General features: G+C 37.0%; 1 protein-coding gene across 1 annotated transcript; it reads left to right on the forward strand.

The window, feature by feature from the left end:
• Nucleotides 1-966: 966 nt before the first annotated feature.
• Nucleotides 967-17,331, forward strand: LOC139709638 (acid-sensing ion channel 1C-like). The gene is made up of 9 exons (XM_071621602.1): nucleotides 967-1,202; nucleotides 5,579-5,746; nucleotides 6,305-6,469; nucleotides 6,972-7,096; nucleotides 8,590-8,777; nucleotides 9,743-9,887; nucleotides 14,427-14,580; nucleotides 16,371-16,462; nucleotides 17,189-17,331. Exons 1-9 carry the CDS (start codon nucleotides 967-969, stop codon nucleotides 17,329-17,331), a joined length of 1,416 nt encoding a protein of 471 aa, XP_071477703.1.
• Nucleotides 17,332-17,938: the final 607 nt, after the last annotated feature.

The raw sequence follows: 17,938 nt of genomic DNA on the forward strand, positions 1-17,938 counted from the left end.
CCAAGGCAGTCAAAATCGATGACGCATCTTCAATGCCAGGTGAGACCAATACACAGAACCTCCTGAAGCGATAGCTTTTCGGGTTTTTTTTTTACATTAATTATCCAAGTTATGGTGTTCGAATGTGTCATCCTAAGTCGCATGCTACTTCAATGGAACAGGCTCTCAATATAATATTACAATGACGGTAATGAAAATGTAAGTCAGTGAGTTGGTACAGCTGCTTTAGTATTATTTTAAAAATGATTACCAGTCATTACGCTATTAACGAGACAGAAGGAAAAAAAATCCATCCATCATGAAGGATTCTTCAAAATTTTCGTATGTTTTTGCAATCAATTGTACTTTTTTGTTTTGCAACGCCATTTATCAGAATTAGGTATAATAAGTCTAGGAGAGAATGTATCAATCTTACTATAGAATATCACTTTTTAGTGTCATCTCTCGCAATTCCCCTGACCGTTGAAATTAGCATATTTTTCTTGTCTTCTTTCAGGGCACATGTACTCCTTTGTTTGCCTTCTTTCTTTGTCGTCTTTATATCATATTTCCTTTTTGTTATTTTCTTCTTTTAAGGGGGAAAGATCTGTCATCTTTTCTTTTCACGCTGCGAATAATGTTTCAATAATACAAATGACTTAGTGGTGGAGTAGTGGTGCATGATGCATGATGCTAAAAGGCACGTTGATATTCAGTAAATAAAACACTTCGCAATTATCGTTCAGTGAATTGTGCGATCCGCTCCTTTCATAACGATCATTCAGAATGCCTGACAGATCGATGGATGCGTGAAGTTGCTGAAGGAGGCTTTTTCTAGCCTCACCGTGTTAGCATTGTACAGATTGGCATACGTGATTTGCTAGTGTGCCAAGACATTTTTGTGAAAGGGATTAACGAGTCATTTTTTTTTTTTTAGTCTTGACTACTATTGAGTGACAATAGGATCGCAGACCGAGAAGTGTTGCCATGCCTGTAAGAAGAGTTGATGTTGCCAGTGTAGGCCTAGAATCGAAACAACCAGGACTTTCTGTCATCAATACACCAGAGATCGGGACGGATGACACCACCTTGAGTCCTCCTCCTTACGTGAGATACCGGGATAAAGTGTCATGGTTCGCCATTTTCTATAAGTCCATTCCCGAATCAGTGGGACTGGCGGGAATCAAATACGCCTTCAACCCAACAGAAATTAGAACGCGACGGTAGGTAATATTAATGTTCTTGTTCACATCGATACACAGGAACAACTTGCTTTTCAGCATTATTCCATACGTACCAATATACATAAACATCGCATGAAAGTTCTCCTTTTGATTTTATAATGAACTATATACTCGTTCTCATTATTATCAAAACGAGCCCTTGGATTATCCCGTTATTACAGGTGCATGGATTTATCGATAACCATTATCAGTACTTTATCTTATCTGTTTACATGTTGAGCCAAGATTAAGATATAGTAGGCCCACTGATGTTGAAACACCCTCCCTCTCTAAGTCATTCACATCTCAATATGATTGCATCGATGGCACTTGCAAAATACTCTTCATATGTTTTGTGGAGGAAGGAACCCAAACAATTGCCGCGTCGTGTGCGTAGTAGACAAGTTCCTCCACTTGGGGTGGCCTTTCGCCGTATAAAGCTTTCGAAAGATAAAACAAGACAGATTCTATGTTTCTATGTAGGCCTACACTCACCAAAAAGGAAAAAAAGAAAGAAAGAAAAGAAAGCAAAATTTTTTTTCCAGTTCCGATCATTCATGAAGGATTTTGATATAAATCAAAATGGGGTATTTGTAGAAATTTTCTAGTAATTCAAACCTCAAAGGGAATAAAGCAGAGAAGGTGATAACATGTTGATATTTTTTATTTATTCTTTAATGTTAACAATTTTAGTATTTATGACACGAATTAAAGAACGAAATATTGCTTTAATTTTTCCTATTTTGAAGCAACAAATAAAATTCCTAAAATTTTGTTTAATATTGCTTCTGTAATGTCATTTTGATTTCGATTTGACAGAAGAAATGTATTTTTCCTTCATTATTTTTATCCTAGTTGTCATTGTTTTATTGAAGAGCACCTTCTCAAGATTGACAGCTTGATTATTCTTGCAATTTATTTTGTTTACTTTGGTGCCTTGGAAGAGGAAAAGGGATATATTAACATATGCGCAACGTTTCCCGTTTAATTGACCTACCAGGTTGACAGGCAATTAAAGCACATTTAATGTGTTAATACGTTTAACATAGTATCAAATACATAAATTTTTATCCAAATATTCTATAAGAAATATGAACTTGAAAAAGTATTCGCTTCCATCATTCAGGAGAGTAAATTTGATATTATATATCTGTAAATATACGTACATATACACCTATCCAGTTACATTGTATAGATTGTATGTGATCTTCAATGTACTATACGATATCAAAATTATAATAATTATCAGGGATAATTATCCATTTGGAGTGTCTATTGGCTGGAATATTATGCATGAAAGAGTTCGTATATTTTGCTGTGGTTAAAGGGATTGCATAGTTTTCGTTGAGATGGGTTTAGGTTTCTAACTTTTCGCTTTATAATTGAAAACCACTTATGAAATATAAAAATGCATACAATTCTGAGATTATTTGATGAAAATTTGTTTTGAAAAGGCTGAAATAAGGACTACTTTATTTTACATTTTTATGCATTTCAAAACTGATTTTCATCAAATGAATTTGAAATTCCTATTAGAATTGCATGCTCTTTACTATTTCGTGAAATGGTTTCTAAGTATCTCGCAGAAAGTTAAAAACCGAATCCTCACATCAACCTATACTATATCATCCCTTGAATAAAGTGCATTTATTGCAGATGCCTTGTCACTTGGTACCAAATCGACCAACCGTACATATTGATGTTGATGTTGATTGATATTGGTGTAGACCTTTCCTGAGAATGTTATTTTACTGCCAGATAAACTGAAGAGAAGTAAAACATAATGACAACTGCATGACAGAACACATAATATAATCATATATATTTTTTTTTTCAAGGAAGCTATTGTTACAAGTTTCAAGTGTGCGATACATGTATAATGGAAAACATTTTGATATGATGCTTTTTGTGGTAAAGGTGTGTTCATTTATTTTGAAATGTGAAATTCATTTCAGTGTTTCATCCTATTCATTAAGTTTAGCCCTTTCTTCTCAATATGTAAATGATCTTGTGTGTGTGTGTGTGTGTGTGTGTGTGTGAGTCTTGTAGAATATGAAAGGGTATCTGTATTTCAAACTTTATAACAATTTCATTTTGTTTCATTTCATTTTGTGCAAATTTGAATGGATGCGATCAAGCTATCTAATCTCGCCCGAATGTTGGATATGCAATCAACTTTATAGGTGCAAAGTTATTGATTGCAGAATGATAATGCCCGAAGCAATATTTCCCCAGACCATATTGATTATCTAAAGATAAATGAAACCGAAATATGCATATAAAATAAGTGAGAACGGCAATTTTGGCAGAACACATAAGAGAAAATGGGGTCATCCCTGGAGACCGACAACCTCGAGTCATACAGTCCACGAGACCGACATCAAAAAATAGGTCCATGAGTCATATAGCCCATGAGTTTTACGACTCGTGATTCGTACAGCCCATGAGTTCGACACTGCGCACAAAAGACCTACGAGACCGACGCTAAGCAAAGAAAGCCCACGCGACGGACACTACACAATAAAGGCTCACGAGACCGACAGTACACAAAAGAGGCTCATGAGACCGACATTTATAGGCAAAGAAGGCTCACGAGACCGACAGGATGAGCAGCGCCATCTACATGACAATTACCTGAACAGGGTGTTCCATGAAGGGGAAAACCACATACTGGCGGGTGCAATTTCGTCACGCTATTGAGCGAGAGATTGCAACTAATTGAACAGTACCATCTCAACGACACCAAGTAAATTTATTATGTATTTCTACACGTGTGGCTTTTAGAGGGCAGTTCTGTAACACTACGGGGATCAACATTGTTAGGCCTATCAATTTTTCTCTTTTTTAAAGATAACATTGTCCTCTTCATAGGGACCCCCAACCCCCCCCCCCCCCCAAACAAAAATGTATGAAAAAATAATAAAGGACAAGAACGATGTGTGGTTTGATTTAAGATGCCATCGTGCTATTAACAGGCTTTCCTAATTTCTAGATAGACCGTGGAGAGGATGTAAGTTTTTTCCTCTCTTTTCTTTCTCGCTTCACTAGTTAAGTATTCCTCATTAGATATCTCCCTGCTTATACCCGCCTACATTTTTTTCATTTTTTTCTCTGTAATTATAATGTATGACATTTCAAAGAATGAAAATGTTTTATATCGCAGCGATTCACCTCGATTTGTGGCTTGTATCTGTAAAATTATTCTCCTCAAAACAGTACATTTTTCATGAAAAAGAATTGCTGTTTTCATGGATGCACCTTCTTTTCCGAATCCTTAAAACTACCTTAATAGAAGATTATATCATTTTCTGTGAATTTGTACTAAATCAGCACCTTTGCAGATGACTACTCCCCTTCCATATCATATAGAGCAAGTGTGCACTGCAACATTGACCATTTTCTTGACAAACACTCAAACACGCAAACACAATTAAAAATCTTGAACAGTTCAGGGGGCGAGGGAGGGCAATTGACGGGGTAATCCCCAAGCACCTCTCCTTTTCCATCTCTCATATCTTCTTTATGCCATTATCTGGGCACCCTATACAATTAATTGGTCTATAGGTGGCGCTGTTCATCCTGTCGGTCTCGTGGGCCTTCTTTGCCTAGTGTCGGTCTCCTGAGCCTCTTTTGCCTAGTGTCGGTCTCATGAGCCTTTTAAGTGTAGTGTCGGTCTCATGGGCTTTGTTTGCATAGTGTCGGTCTCGTGAGCCTTTTTGTGTGTAGTATCGAACTCATGGGGTGTATAATTCGTGGGCTTATTCTACTTGATGTCGAACTCGTGGGCTTTATGTACTCAATGTCGAACTTTTGGGCTGTATAACTAGTGGGCTGTATGACTTGTGAGCTGTATGACTCGTGGGCTGTATAGCTTGTGAGCTGTATTACTTGTGGGCTGTATGACTCGTGGGTGTCGGTCTCGTGACGTGCACCCGAGAAACTTTGAGTAAAATCCAACAATCAATTCATAACTTACGAATATGCAGGTTCCGCTTAATAGGAAGATTTCTGCAGTTTGAGACGTCACATGCAATTACGAAGAATGATATGCCAAAAATAAAAAGAGAACCCACAAAATGTCATATTTCATGAAAAAAACACGCACACTCATTCGACAATGTTGTTCCTTTGTTTTCTGAAAGAGAAAAGTCATAAGTGTCCTTTCATTTTGTTACAAAATGTAAATACATTGAATTTATTCACATTTTCTTTATTGTTGTCCATTCGTAACTTGACGAAGTGTTAAGTCTTTCATCGAACGATGGCTTCACAAAAACATTAAAAATCAATTACTTTTGAACAATTCGACAGATGTTCTTCAAACTTTGCTTTACTGTGATCAACTTATGATTATTGCGTACATTTCTGCTATGTAGACTCTTCTGGCTGCTTCTGGTCTTGTCAGCGATGGGAGTGACAGGATACCAGTTGATTGACAGGTCCATTTACTTCGCCAGCAACCCTAAGAGTGTCGACATTTCTGTGGACTACGACAAGGAGAAAGACTTTCCCTCCGTCGCCATCTGCAACTATAATACTTTTAGGTAATCTCAAAGCTCACCTACGGTTTCTAATAATGTGTTTGGACGCCATACTTGAACACAGCTTTTTGTTGATTTTCATTAAAAAAAAAGGATGGGATACCGAGGAAATTCCCCTCGACAACTTACGAGTGCATTGACTGATGAAAATAGTAATGGGCCTACAGTACCTTCTCGCCCAAACACAGAAACGCAAATTATTCTGTAGACGGAATACATCCCATACTAGTACCGGCAACTCGCTATAGTTCCAACAAAGATGCCAATTTACAGGAATTTTGTTTTAAAAATGGTCTATGGCACCGCGTAAGTGCCGAGTCTACGTTCATTTGCTAATGTCACTATGTCACTTTATCACAACAGCATCGAATTTTCAATGAAGTATATTTCCGGTGTGTGTGTGTGTGGGGGGGGGGGGGGGGGTGCACTGGGCGCCCGTCCCTTTTATTTTCTGTTCTTTAAAGCCCAAGAAATATCCCGTTTTATGATGTCCTGACATGTACTTTCATCCCTCTTATCTCTATTATAATTGACCAGGCCACGTTATTTCGTGTTTTGCAGGGCAGACTTGGTGAGCGGAACACAGTTTGGAGACTTTCTTTCGGAGATATTTTTCGATCCCGAGAGTATCAACATGACTGAATACAAACCCGCGCTCGAAGCCATACATAACATGACAGGTTTTTATGTCAACACGAGTCACACGCTGGAGAGCACATTGATATCGTAAGTTTGTCTAGACCCTCAAATAACGTACATTTCCTAAATGGTATCTACAGTGTGTGTAAGTATATGGTCGATTGTTTTCTTTGTCTAAGTGACCTCATACAGACATTGTAAAATTGTGTGGACAAATCATTTTCTGCACTTTTCGATCTGATATTATTCATATGATTAAGCAATTTCTTTCGAACGAAGAAAAACATCCTAAATATTCATGATACACCAGTTCTAATATCTGTCTCCATCTGATCTTTCATCTGCTGATTCTTATGATACCCCAAAAGTCCGCAAACAAGAGGTGCAGACTAATGCATTACCCTTTATGCCAATCTGATCTGTTGAATCATACCAGTCCTTGTATGAATTCGTCAGTCTGAAAAGCACGTGATACGTCTGCCCATATCCACTGTGGAGCAACCCACTTGATTTCTCTTCAACAATGTTTTGCCGATCTGTTCTCGAAAATCTATATTGTTTAACAGAATCCCCCTGGCTTATTACACAGAGGACGCTGGGGACAGGAACCACTGACTATGGCTAACTTCACAATGAAAATGACTGATTGGGGTGTCTGTTTCGTTTTTAACGATGAGAATAACGGTCTGCCGAAACTCACTCTAAAAGCTGCAGGTAATTACATCTCATTGCAACGGCTTATCAAGGAAAACTCTCATTCACCTCATCTCAGATTTCGATTGATTTGCCACATGACTCGAATGTTTGTTCGGGTATAGATGCTAAAACATTCGGAACATCTCAAAAATTTATAAGTAAGTGGGAAGAAAATACAAGAACATGGAGGTCTTTTATGGTTTAATTTAGTTTAGTTTATTCTTTATTCGAAAATTACACCCGGACGGCCGGCCTAAAGAGGCCTATGAGTGATAAATATACATCAAACATAGAAAGTAATACAAAATATTATGAATATATTATGTAATAGATACAGACAATAACAAATAATTTAACACAACAAAAGAGAGAATATAGTGGGCTAAGTAATACATGAAAGAGATATTCAGTTGTGGGAATATAATAGATTGTTACGGAACGTTAAAACAAGGTTGCAAAACTGGCTACTTGACAGCACAGTGACTCTGATGACACTAAAAAAAAAGAGGAATTGTTGGTAAATAGGCAACTGAGGAAAAGTAGGATCTCTTTCTGATATAATACTGAATAACTGTGATCTGAAATCATATGCACAACAAAGCATAAAACAATGAAACTCATCTTCTACATCACCGGAATTACAGATTATACAAAATCTTTCATCGTGTGGCACATTTTTGTAACGTCCGGTTTCAAGGGCAATAGGGGTACAACCACTTCTGAACAGAGCTAATGCTCGCCTATATATAAAAAGATCTATTCTGACACTGACTAACATATTTAGAGGGGAACAGTATTTACGCGCATGCGCAAGATTGCATACAGAGAATGATCGGCACGAGGCGTGTCGATCATTCTCTGTCTGCAATCGTATGCATACATATGTGCGTCAAGTGTATCAAATTGACGTTAATACAGCAGTCTCGTTCTATAAGAGAGTTGCCAGGGTAGTATCGCGGAAATTACCCTAGCTGGTCATGTAGAATTTGGCAAAAACGTCGGAGTAACATTTTTCGGGAACCACTTTAACAGGCCGGGTTGAAAAAAAAAATACCCTGACGTTTCCCTGACGTTGCCGCGGAAAGTCTAGTTTGAAACGCTCTGTTAAAACTGGACTTTACACAGTAACAGAGACGGAGAGAAAGAATCGAAAATCCCCCCCCCCCCCAAAAAAAAAAGAAAAAAAAGAAGAAGAAATCGTCAAAGCGAAATTTTCATTTTATCGGTTCTAACTTAAGTTTCGAAGGGTAATAATTTTCTGACTTCTGCTTAACAAACAAAATTGCTTGCATGTCCTAAAAGTCAACCCACCCACACACATACACACACAAGCGCACACGCACACTACACAATCAACACACTGTCGCATAACCAGTTCTGGGTTTGCATTAATATTTTCAGAATAAGGCCTATACTATAAATTTGATTCGTACATTCATGTTACTTGTAACCCCTAACGAGTAAACAGGCTTTTATTATTTCATCACCGAACATTTCCGGCTTCATCATAGGAAGGAGGTACAGTCTTCTACTAACACTGGACGCCAACCAGTTTGATTATTTCTTCGAACCCAATGGCCGAGGTTCTGCCGGCTTCCAAGTCGTACTCTACGACTACGGCACCGAGCCAGACATAGAAGACTCTGGCTTCGGGATAGCACCGGGGGAGATGACGCTAGCTGGTGTCGACGTGACCGAGGTAAATATAGAATGTATGCTGCTCGCAAACCACACCGCTTATGTATATCTGCAACAGGTTGTCCCTAATGTCGTTATATCGTCGTTAGTTTGTTTTTCAAGCTGCACCGTACTCGATAATGCTTGATAGTGTTGTGGGCAATTTCTCCGTAATTTCCACATCCGTGAAGTTTGGGACCTGCAGTTTTACAAGCTCGGTTTAATGTAGGCCCCATCATAATTATCAATTATTTCTGTTACTTTCTTTCTTGAGACACCGTTATACCACAAACATGTCATGATCATTAAAATTTTGTGCTAAAATAAGTGAAATAAATTAGATTAGTTATCTCTTTGGAAAAAAGAGAATAAACAAATCTGAAGTAAACTGGATATCGTAGACGTTTGATTATGTATCTCGATTTCATCCCATGTCTTCACAAGCGGTTATCTCATCCCTCATCTATACCATTTCCCCATCCACATTGGCAGAAATAAAATACTTGCCCTTTTTACATGAAAAGAGCAAGTCTTCTCGAATTATTTTGTCTGAGTTTAAATACATTATTAAAGGCTATTCTTTTCTTCAAGCAGTAAATGTTTGATGCGAAGGTGGGGGCATGCAGTTTGGCCATGACTGCTTTCATTGCCTGCAGATTTTTGCTCACCATAAGATTATCAGGGTAACCAATAAGAGGGCCGACCTTTGTATCTTTTCGTGACCTCTACCTAGTGCCAAAGATGACTTGTACATTCAGTGTCATCGTTTTCTAAGTGTAATTCGATACACATATACTATATATATATATATATATATATATATATAATAGTAATAATAATAATATTAATAATAACAATAATAATAACAATAGTAATAATGAAAAACATCCAGTGAGTTTTTGTATCAGCACTTCCGTGAAAGATTTAATTTCAAATCAATCAAATTAAAGTATTTTGGTTACTCCATTACCCGACTCTCTACCACAGTATACCAACTTGCCGCCCCCTCATGGGCAGTGTGGCGAAAGGGTTCTGAAGTACTACAACTACTATGGGCGAACCGAGTGTTACAGGGAGTGCAATGGGGATTACCTACTCGAAGCCTGTGGCTGCAAAACTCTAAGCATGAGAGGTAGGTATGCAGTAGACGCAAGAACACGTTTTAGCACCAGTAAAAGCATTAAAAAGCTAATCGTATCGGCCCTTAATGTAATACATTTAATGCTGGATGTATTATCAACCGTACATGTAATACATTCAACGCAATATGTAAGATCGCACCTGAATAAAACAAATTATTCCTTTTATGTAATGCACTTTTAGCTGTAGTAATATAAAAAGTCAGAGAAAACCCTAATTGTGATATCAACCCTTATTGTTGTAAAGTGTAAAAGACTAATGTCTTTTTCTATCAACTCTGATCAGAAAACAGGTTTTACAAAATAATGAAAAAAGTTTTGAATGGCGTGAAAACCTGCGTGTTTTATTGTGAGTAAGAAAAAAAAATGTGACCCGCTACAACAAAATGGTCCTAAAGTCGCGCACGGTCGAAGCCGTGAAAATCGAGTTTGAAGTTCGAGCATCAAAATTGGTCAAAACTTACCATTTTCTGAATTTGACATATTATTAGAGTCTGACATGTCTTCTATCATCTGTCGAAATTTTGAAGCAAAATGATGAAAGGAAAGACCAAAAAATAGCGTTTTTCTGGGCCATGTTTTTTTGGCGTTTCAACGAAGCAGAAACTGGTTCGAACATTTGGATTGAGCGCCACACATAGGCTCCGCCCCTAACAACGACCAGAGTGATCTCATTGGTCAGTTTGCTGCTTGCCGCTAACCGAAGCGTGAAGCTCGCACACTGCCCAGTCGACTGGTGCGTGCGGGCGGGTTGCGCTATGCCTAGCCGCTTCTCCTGACATCCTGGTCACTGATTGGTCGGTGAGGAGACCGCCGACGCTGTGTTTGAATGAGCATTTCGGGGGTTGCTAGGGCTTAACTTCTATTGTCCGGAGGTGAATACTGACTTGCGTGTCTCTTGATTGTGATTGCGTCGCAAGGAGAACTTTTAGGGCGCTTTTCTCGAAACAGCGATTTCCCAGACGTCTTGACATGCTCTCTTTTAAACATCGATATCTCCGCAGCCGATTATTTTTATGAGACGTGTTATATATCAATTTAAAGCAGAAAGATTAGGGAATTGTGTCATGCAATTTTCAAATAATCGACCTCGCCCGACTTTAGGATCATTTTGTTGTAGCGGGTCACAAATAATTGAACGGTCTCGTAAGATACTACCATACACACTTACCAATAAGGTAAGAGACGATGTCGTCTATATATGTGACCGTGCGTCACAAATCCAACAAAATGAAATAGGATTGTAATTAGGAATTTTCCCACGTTTTATGAAATGAAAATCAAATAATTTATGAGATTCGACATTGAAAATAATTTCAGATGTCAGTAATACAAAGGGCTATATTTGCTGACACACTATCAGTTTTATTTGTCGGAATCGTTCAGAAAAGTGACAAAATCGGCTTTCTGTAAGGGCACATTTTCAATCATTCTTTTTTGAAAGATACAGCTCTGCTTTACACTTTTGCACATTATTTCTACGTCTGGGAAGGGTTGAATTCTATTTTTGTTACAGCATTAGATTATATTTTGATTCTGGTAATGAATAAAAACGCAAAATAAACCAAACATCATGCTAGACCTTCACATGGATCTTTAAATCACTCAGAAAGATGGAGCCATGAATAAAAATAAACGATCATGCCAGGCACCAATGCACCTCATGAATGCTCTTGCGCAATCCCCCCTCAAAACAACAACAACAACAACAACAACAAACAAACAAACAAAAAAACTGAAAGCTGTTTGAATAGTTCTTATAACCAGTTTGACCTCAGCTCTTGTACCGCTTTGGTTTAATGTAATATCAGTGATGAACTGTACGTTAAAAAAAGAAACCCCCCTTCAACCAACAAAATTCATCGCAGAAAAGAAGGAAATTAAATCAATTTGAAAGAATTGCCATGCCATAATTCCCTTTGGATTTTTCATTTATTCAAATTCCAAACTCCAAAAAAGTGGGATCCTCAATCCTTGCTGGCTTTGACGTATTCATTCCACTAGTAAAGTAATAATAGTGTGTTTACAGCTATTAAAGATAATCCAGTTAAAGGGTTGGTACAGTATTGGTTAAGATGAAGACTCAGCTTTTTTTTAGATACTTAGAAGCCACTGTATGAAATGTTAAAGAGCATACAATTCTATAAGGAAGTCAAATCTTATTTGATGAAAATCAGTTCTGAAATGACTGACATATCCAGAAACAAAGTAAAACAGAGCTATACTAATAAAAGGTGGGTCCCACCTTTGATTAGGATCACTTTGTGTTGAATATCTCAGCTACTAGTATTTGAAAACCAATTTTCATCACCTAAACTTTCAATTCCCCTTACAATTCACGCTCTAGCCTTTAAGGAGGTTTCTCATTATCTCAAAAAATGATATTAAAAAAACGTTACACAGCTGAAGTCTTATCCGATCGTAAAACTGTATGATCCCTTTAAATTGTTTTTAATATCATTGTGACAGTGCATGAACCCCCCCCCCAAAAAAAAAAAGAACGAATAAAAGTCTCACCCCTCGATTTTGCATGACGACTCAAAAGTGAAATGGGTAAACCAAGTCAATCTTGATTTTTTTCATAGTTTCTGAAAGAAATATTATTCTTCTACATCATGCACATTATTATTAAAGATTGAGATCGATAAATGAATGGGAAAGTGTGTTTTCAGCAGTTTTTCTTCGGCCCTTTTTGTAGAGTAGTGTGATCAGGTATGTCTTGGAGGTCACTTTCATTTCTTGAACTTTTCTTAACTTTTAAAAGGATGATAAGTCGACGTTTATCAAGGACAGAATGCGAAGCTTCTCAATTTCAGGTTAATCTGATAATCCCTTCATTGCAGTTGATACGGTGGTTTACATCATTTTTTTTCATTCATAACACAGCTACCACGGCTTGGTAAAGATTAAGCGGTTCAATAGACCCTATACTTCGGAGCCTCTTTTCTCAGTTCACACTTTTCAAAATGTGCGTTTTTTCCCCAATATTTGGATTTAGATATTTAGAATGCATCATTGTCGAATTATGCATCTATGTCTTTAACTAAAAATCCATGTCTGGCGACGTTTTGCGATGCAGGGTCATATTTGTTTATGACCTATCATGTACCCAAACTTACCAGAAATAAACAAAAAATTCATTTTTGTTTTTGTTTTGTTTTCAAACGCTGAAATAAATCTCTGGGATGTAAAGTGATGAAGCAGACAGAAACAAATTCGAAAAACCCAATTCAATAGAAAGACATACTTTTAGATGTTAAAAAAGTTAATCATCTTCATAGGAATAGTCACATTGTGTCATCAGCTGTTAAACAGTCTGCCTTAATTTGAATTTCATAACTCTATTCCATCAGGTGATGATCGTGAGTGTACTGCTTGGGAATTTTTCAGCTGCACTGCATCTGCCTTCTGTAAGTGATTTTTATTTGAGATATTGTTTGTGTGTGTGCGTATGTGTGTGTGTGTTTAAAACTGATACAATTGATTGCATATCTTGCACTCACTCTCTTATTACTTGCTGTGACATATAGATTGAAGCTGCCGATGGTGGAAGCGTACTGGAATCTAATTCTTTGGATTTTAGAAGCTTGTTTTTAATTCCCTGGACTTTGTCTTAGCACGCTTATCCTACCCAAATAGCACCACGAAGCAATATTTTAAAAAATTCTTGACTTGTCCCACATAAGACGCTATCTGCCTTTTCATATGTATGTCAAGAAAAAGGAAGATTTCAGCTCGTATATTCCTTATAGAAACTTTCGCAGCATCAGAGCAAACTTCTCTAAAATCATGGAGGGCGTTTTAAAGTCACATTTCCCTTCGACGCTTTTTGTCGATAGCTCTGTTTGCCGCATTGAATTGAGTGTGATATGAGCGTTTATACCATCGTCTTATCCATTAATATCACTTGCAATATGTTTATAGTTAATTTCTCTTCTCTTTTCTCTTTTGACCTGATAGAGATCATTACGAAAATGTCCACTAACACTTAGCCATTTGTGGTTTTTTTCATTGTTTAATATTCCACGTTATAACAAGTAGACCATAAACATGAGATGCTGATTTCAGATGAATTCGTACATGAAATTTAAAATTGAAAGGAATGACGAATTATGAAATAGGGAAATATAGACGTCGAAGAATATAACAAAGAAAATAGGTAAGTATGTCCACTACACAAGATTACTAGAGAGTGGCGTGATCACGTGATCAAGGCACGGGTCAGATACAATGACGAAGTATGCACATAGAAAGCCAAGGAAAATAGAAAAAAAATCGCTATAGGTATGAATTCAGGAAAATAAATTTGAGTTTGAATTTGAGTAAATGGATTAAGAGATTGACAATGGATTGAATTGTTAAGATAATCACGTTAAGATAGTCATGTTTATTGAAACTCTGACCTTTGTCGACTGACCCATGTTATGGAGGCTCTAATTTCAAAACAAGAGATAAATTTATCATCAAAATAATTTATCTATTTTTTTTCTCCCTTGTTTAACAATTTCTTGTTTTTCCTTATCCTGTTACAGATGACTTTATAGAAAATGCAGAAACGCTCTGTGATTGCCCGCCTGATTGCTCAAGGAGAATTTACTCAGCGACCGTATCCCATGTGGAATACCCAAACACCTTTTTAACCTCTCCCTTGAGTGCTGTCTACGGCCTTAATCCAGCATACTTTCAGTAAGAATGCAGATCCTACACAAAAGTTGGCGAACCCCATTCCCTTCCAAAAAAAGACATAATCAGTGTATATATATATATATATATATATATTTATATATATACACTTGATGATTCTATCCTACTATCAAGAGTGCTCGATGTCTTCAAACAAATGTCAAAGGAAGAGCTTTAAACAGAAGTAATGAAACAAGTTCACGCGGTTGACTGCAGGTTCATCCGTATTTATTGCTAAATAAGTCTAATAAATGCGGATGAACCTGCAGTCAACCGTGTGAACTTGTTTAATTACTTCTCTCTCTCTCTCTCTCTCTCTCTCTCTCTCTATATATATATATATATATATATATATATATACAGTTGAACCTCTCTTATCCGGCCTCCCTTTATCCGGATCTCTCTATTATACGGACGCAATCTCGCCGTGATTTTTTTTTTTAAATAAATACGGGAGGAAAGGGGGATTCCCAACTCCTTGAGATCTTCTACACAAACACAATGAATTACATATAAAGTTTACTTGATACATTTCTTCATAATTATTTAGGTAAATCATCCCAAGAATTTATAAAAGAAAATGATTTCATTCTTGCAAACACGAACCTCTATTTTAGGTTCTGTTACTGAGTGTAACAATGAAAAGGTTGCAGTATACACATTACTACATGTGGTACTACAATGGGCTACATCAGTACATATGTATGTATATGTACATGTATAAAGCATTGAGTCTCCCGTATCCGGCCAAATCCCTTATCCGGATGAGCCCCGGTCCCGACTTGTCCGGATACGAGAGGTTCAACTGTATATATATATATATATATATATATATATATACATATATATATATACATATGTATATATGTATATATATATGTATTTGCATGTAGCTACTAGATAGAAAGATATCAAATTTCATATTATATTCATACATGTTCTTCAGTTATATACTCATAAGACAGGTGAGCACGTAGTCTACCTGCTTATATAGAAATTCTCTGAAAAGACAGGTTCAAGTGAGGATGAAAGAGTATTAAATCAAAGAGAATACATACACTTCTCCCAAGTTCAATTTAGTTGTTCATCTTTTCATTACAGTTAACTTGGGTGTGTGAATAAAGTTTTTCAACTAATGCAGTTACTTGTAAATGCACAGTTTTACAACATCTCCACTCAAGATACAACGAAGGATATAAAACAAAACACAAACATGTTTGGCCAAATATGACCATAAGTAATAGACAAAGAATGATAATACGTTTCTTACTACATACAGATTCGTCATGCCTCTTGAGAATTGAATACCAAAACCATAGCAGCGTAGCAGCAATTGCCATTGCTGAAGAGTGTTTAGTGACGTATAGGAGAAAAAGTCAGCGAACGAAACGCCATGAGTATGCTACGTACAATGCTATTGTGCAAACTCCACATTGTAGATGCTTTTCATCGTTTGGATTTCTTTTTTACTTTTCTTCCCAGTATGGCTATTTATATTCTCTGATCAGTATCTGAAGTATCGCAGTCTCATTTCTTTCTTTCTTTTTTTTGTGATACAAAGCTGCATTATGTATTGCGATTCGCTAACCAGTTATCATAATTATGATTGATGTTGGTAGATGGCTGTAATTACAATGAAAAGAACGATACAAATGTGATTACATTTTTAGCGTATACTATTAACGTTATGTGCACTACGTTGAAAGTGTAAAAACAAGTATTATTCAATACTTCAGGTGGTTGATCAAGAGATAATACGTGTTATTTTATCCCTCTTTGTAATTTGTCTTTAGGGAAAACATTTGTGGGCTTACCGTGTTCTTCAGGGATATGACAGTTCAGAGGATCAAGCAGAGGAAAGCTTACGACTTTTTCAGTTTATTATGTAAGTATATAAATAGGGCTGGTTTATAATCAAGTTATGTCAATAGATTTGGATTTTTCGTGGGGTAAAGATATTATCAAAAAGTAATTATCTAGCGATATTTTGCCTTCTGAAAATAAAAATTAGTTTGAGCGAAGACCTTACTTGCAAAAAGGCCTAGATCCATATGTCATCATTCTTCACCCGCCTATATTGACATTAATCCCTTGGATGACAATAAATATAGAACACCTAAAAAAAAACCAAGAAGAATGTCTCGAGTTGTTATGAATTCTATGTTCGTTCAGTTATTTTTTCTTCAGAAGGGCGTCAATACTTTTTTCCGCCAAGGGGCCTATATCCACAATCTATTTATCCTCAATATCTTCACTGGCTACAACGAAGCCACCATTGACTCTATTGACCAATCAGAGATTTCAACACAATCTGCAGGATGTCTTTTTTTGTTGTAATTTTTTAACCTTTGATGATGAATCTTAACGTAATAAAAGAACTTTCTAAATGGGAACATAAAAATGTGTAAAATAAAAACCGCTGAATTAGTAGAAATAAGTTAAAGCACATTTAGGAGTTTTTTTTTTTATAAGAAAACTTCATATATATAGACATATAAATTGTCAACCACTCTTATCAACACGTCCGTGCTGTTCAAATGTGGCTTGATTATAGATGCATGGGACTAAGGTTTTTTTTCGTTTTCCGGGATATCATTATTTCAACTCACAGGTGACGTAGGCGGTTCCCTTGGGTTGTGGCTGGGCGGAAGTATTCTCACACTGTTTGAAATCGTAGATGTCATCGGCCATTCTGCGTACGTGTACTCTCGAACGCGACCTCAGCCGAAAAGCAAGACTACTGTCCAGCGATGAAAGAATATCATTTTTGTGCCATATGTCGTAAATATAGTATTTGTACTCCAATTCTCTCTTTTCACCTCTCGTTGTGGCGATTTACCAGAAAGAAGTGCTATACGGAAATTATCATATTGGGTGAACTGTAAACAAGCCCCAGTATATTATGAAATCTGGTCATGACCGGTTTGTCATACCCCTGCAATGTTGTCATCAGGTGCCAAGTAAAGGAAGCCTTTTGAACCCGAACACTGTCGTCAAATTTTCCTAAAACGGGAAAAGTGGTCACTACTCCTCCTCAATTATTTAACGACAGATGGTTGATAGTTCAGGGTCATCCCACGAGACCGACACCCGCGAATCACACAGGCCACAAGTTCCACATGGAAAACAGGTCCATAGACCATGAGTCAAACATCTAAGGAGTCGTACAGCCCATGAGTTCGACACTAGGCAAATAAAGCCCATAAGTTCGACACTTATAGGTAAAAACAGCCCACGAGTTCAACAGATACAACACGGGGCTTAAGGTGTCGGTCTCGTGGGCCTTGTTAGCTTATAGTGTCGAACTAAAGGGCTGTGATATGACTCATGAGCTGTAAAACTCATGGACTGTATGACTTGT

The sequence above is a fragment of the Diadema antillarum genome, unplaced genomic scaffold (assembly GCF_040938485.1).
Source record: "Diadema antillarum isolate AM-2024a unplaced genomic scaffold, OU_Dant_1.0 scf00000038, whole genome shotgun sequence".
NCBI lineage: Eukaryota > Metazoa > Echinodermata > Echinoidea > Diadematoida > Diadematidae > Diadema > Diadema antillarum.

Bases quoted from the DNA above. Each gene is read 5' to 3' on its own strand.
- LOC139709638 (XM_071621602.1), top strand. From the start codon at position 967: ATGCCTGTAAGAAGAGTTGATGTTGCCAGTGTAGGCCTAGAATCGAAA. The intron at 6,470-6,971 runs GTAAGTTTGTCT...CTTATTACACAG, and splicing joins CTGGAGAGCACATTGATATC to AGGACGCTGGGGACAGGAAC. The intron at 8,778-9,742 runs GTAAATATAGAA...TCTCTACCACAG, and splicing joins CTGGTGTCGACGTGACCGAG to TATACCAACTTGCCGCCCCC.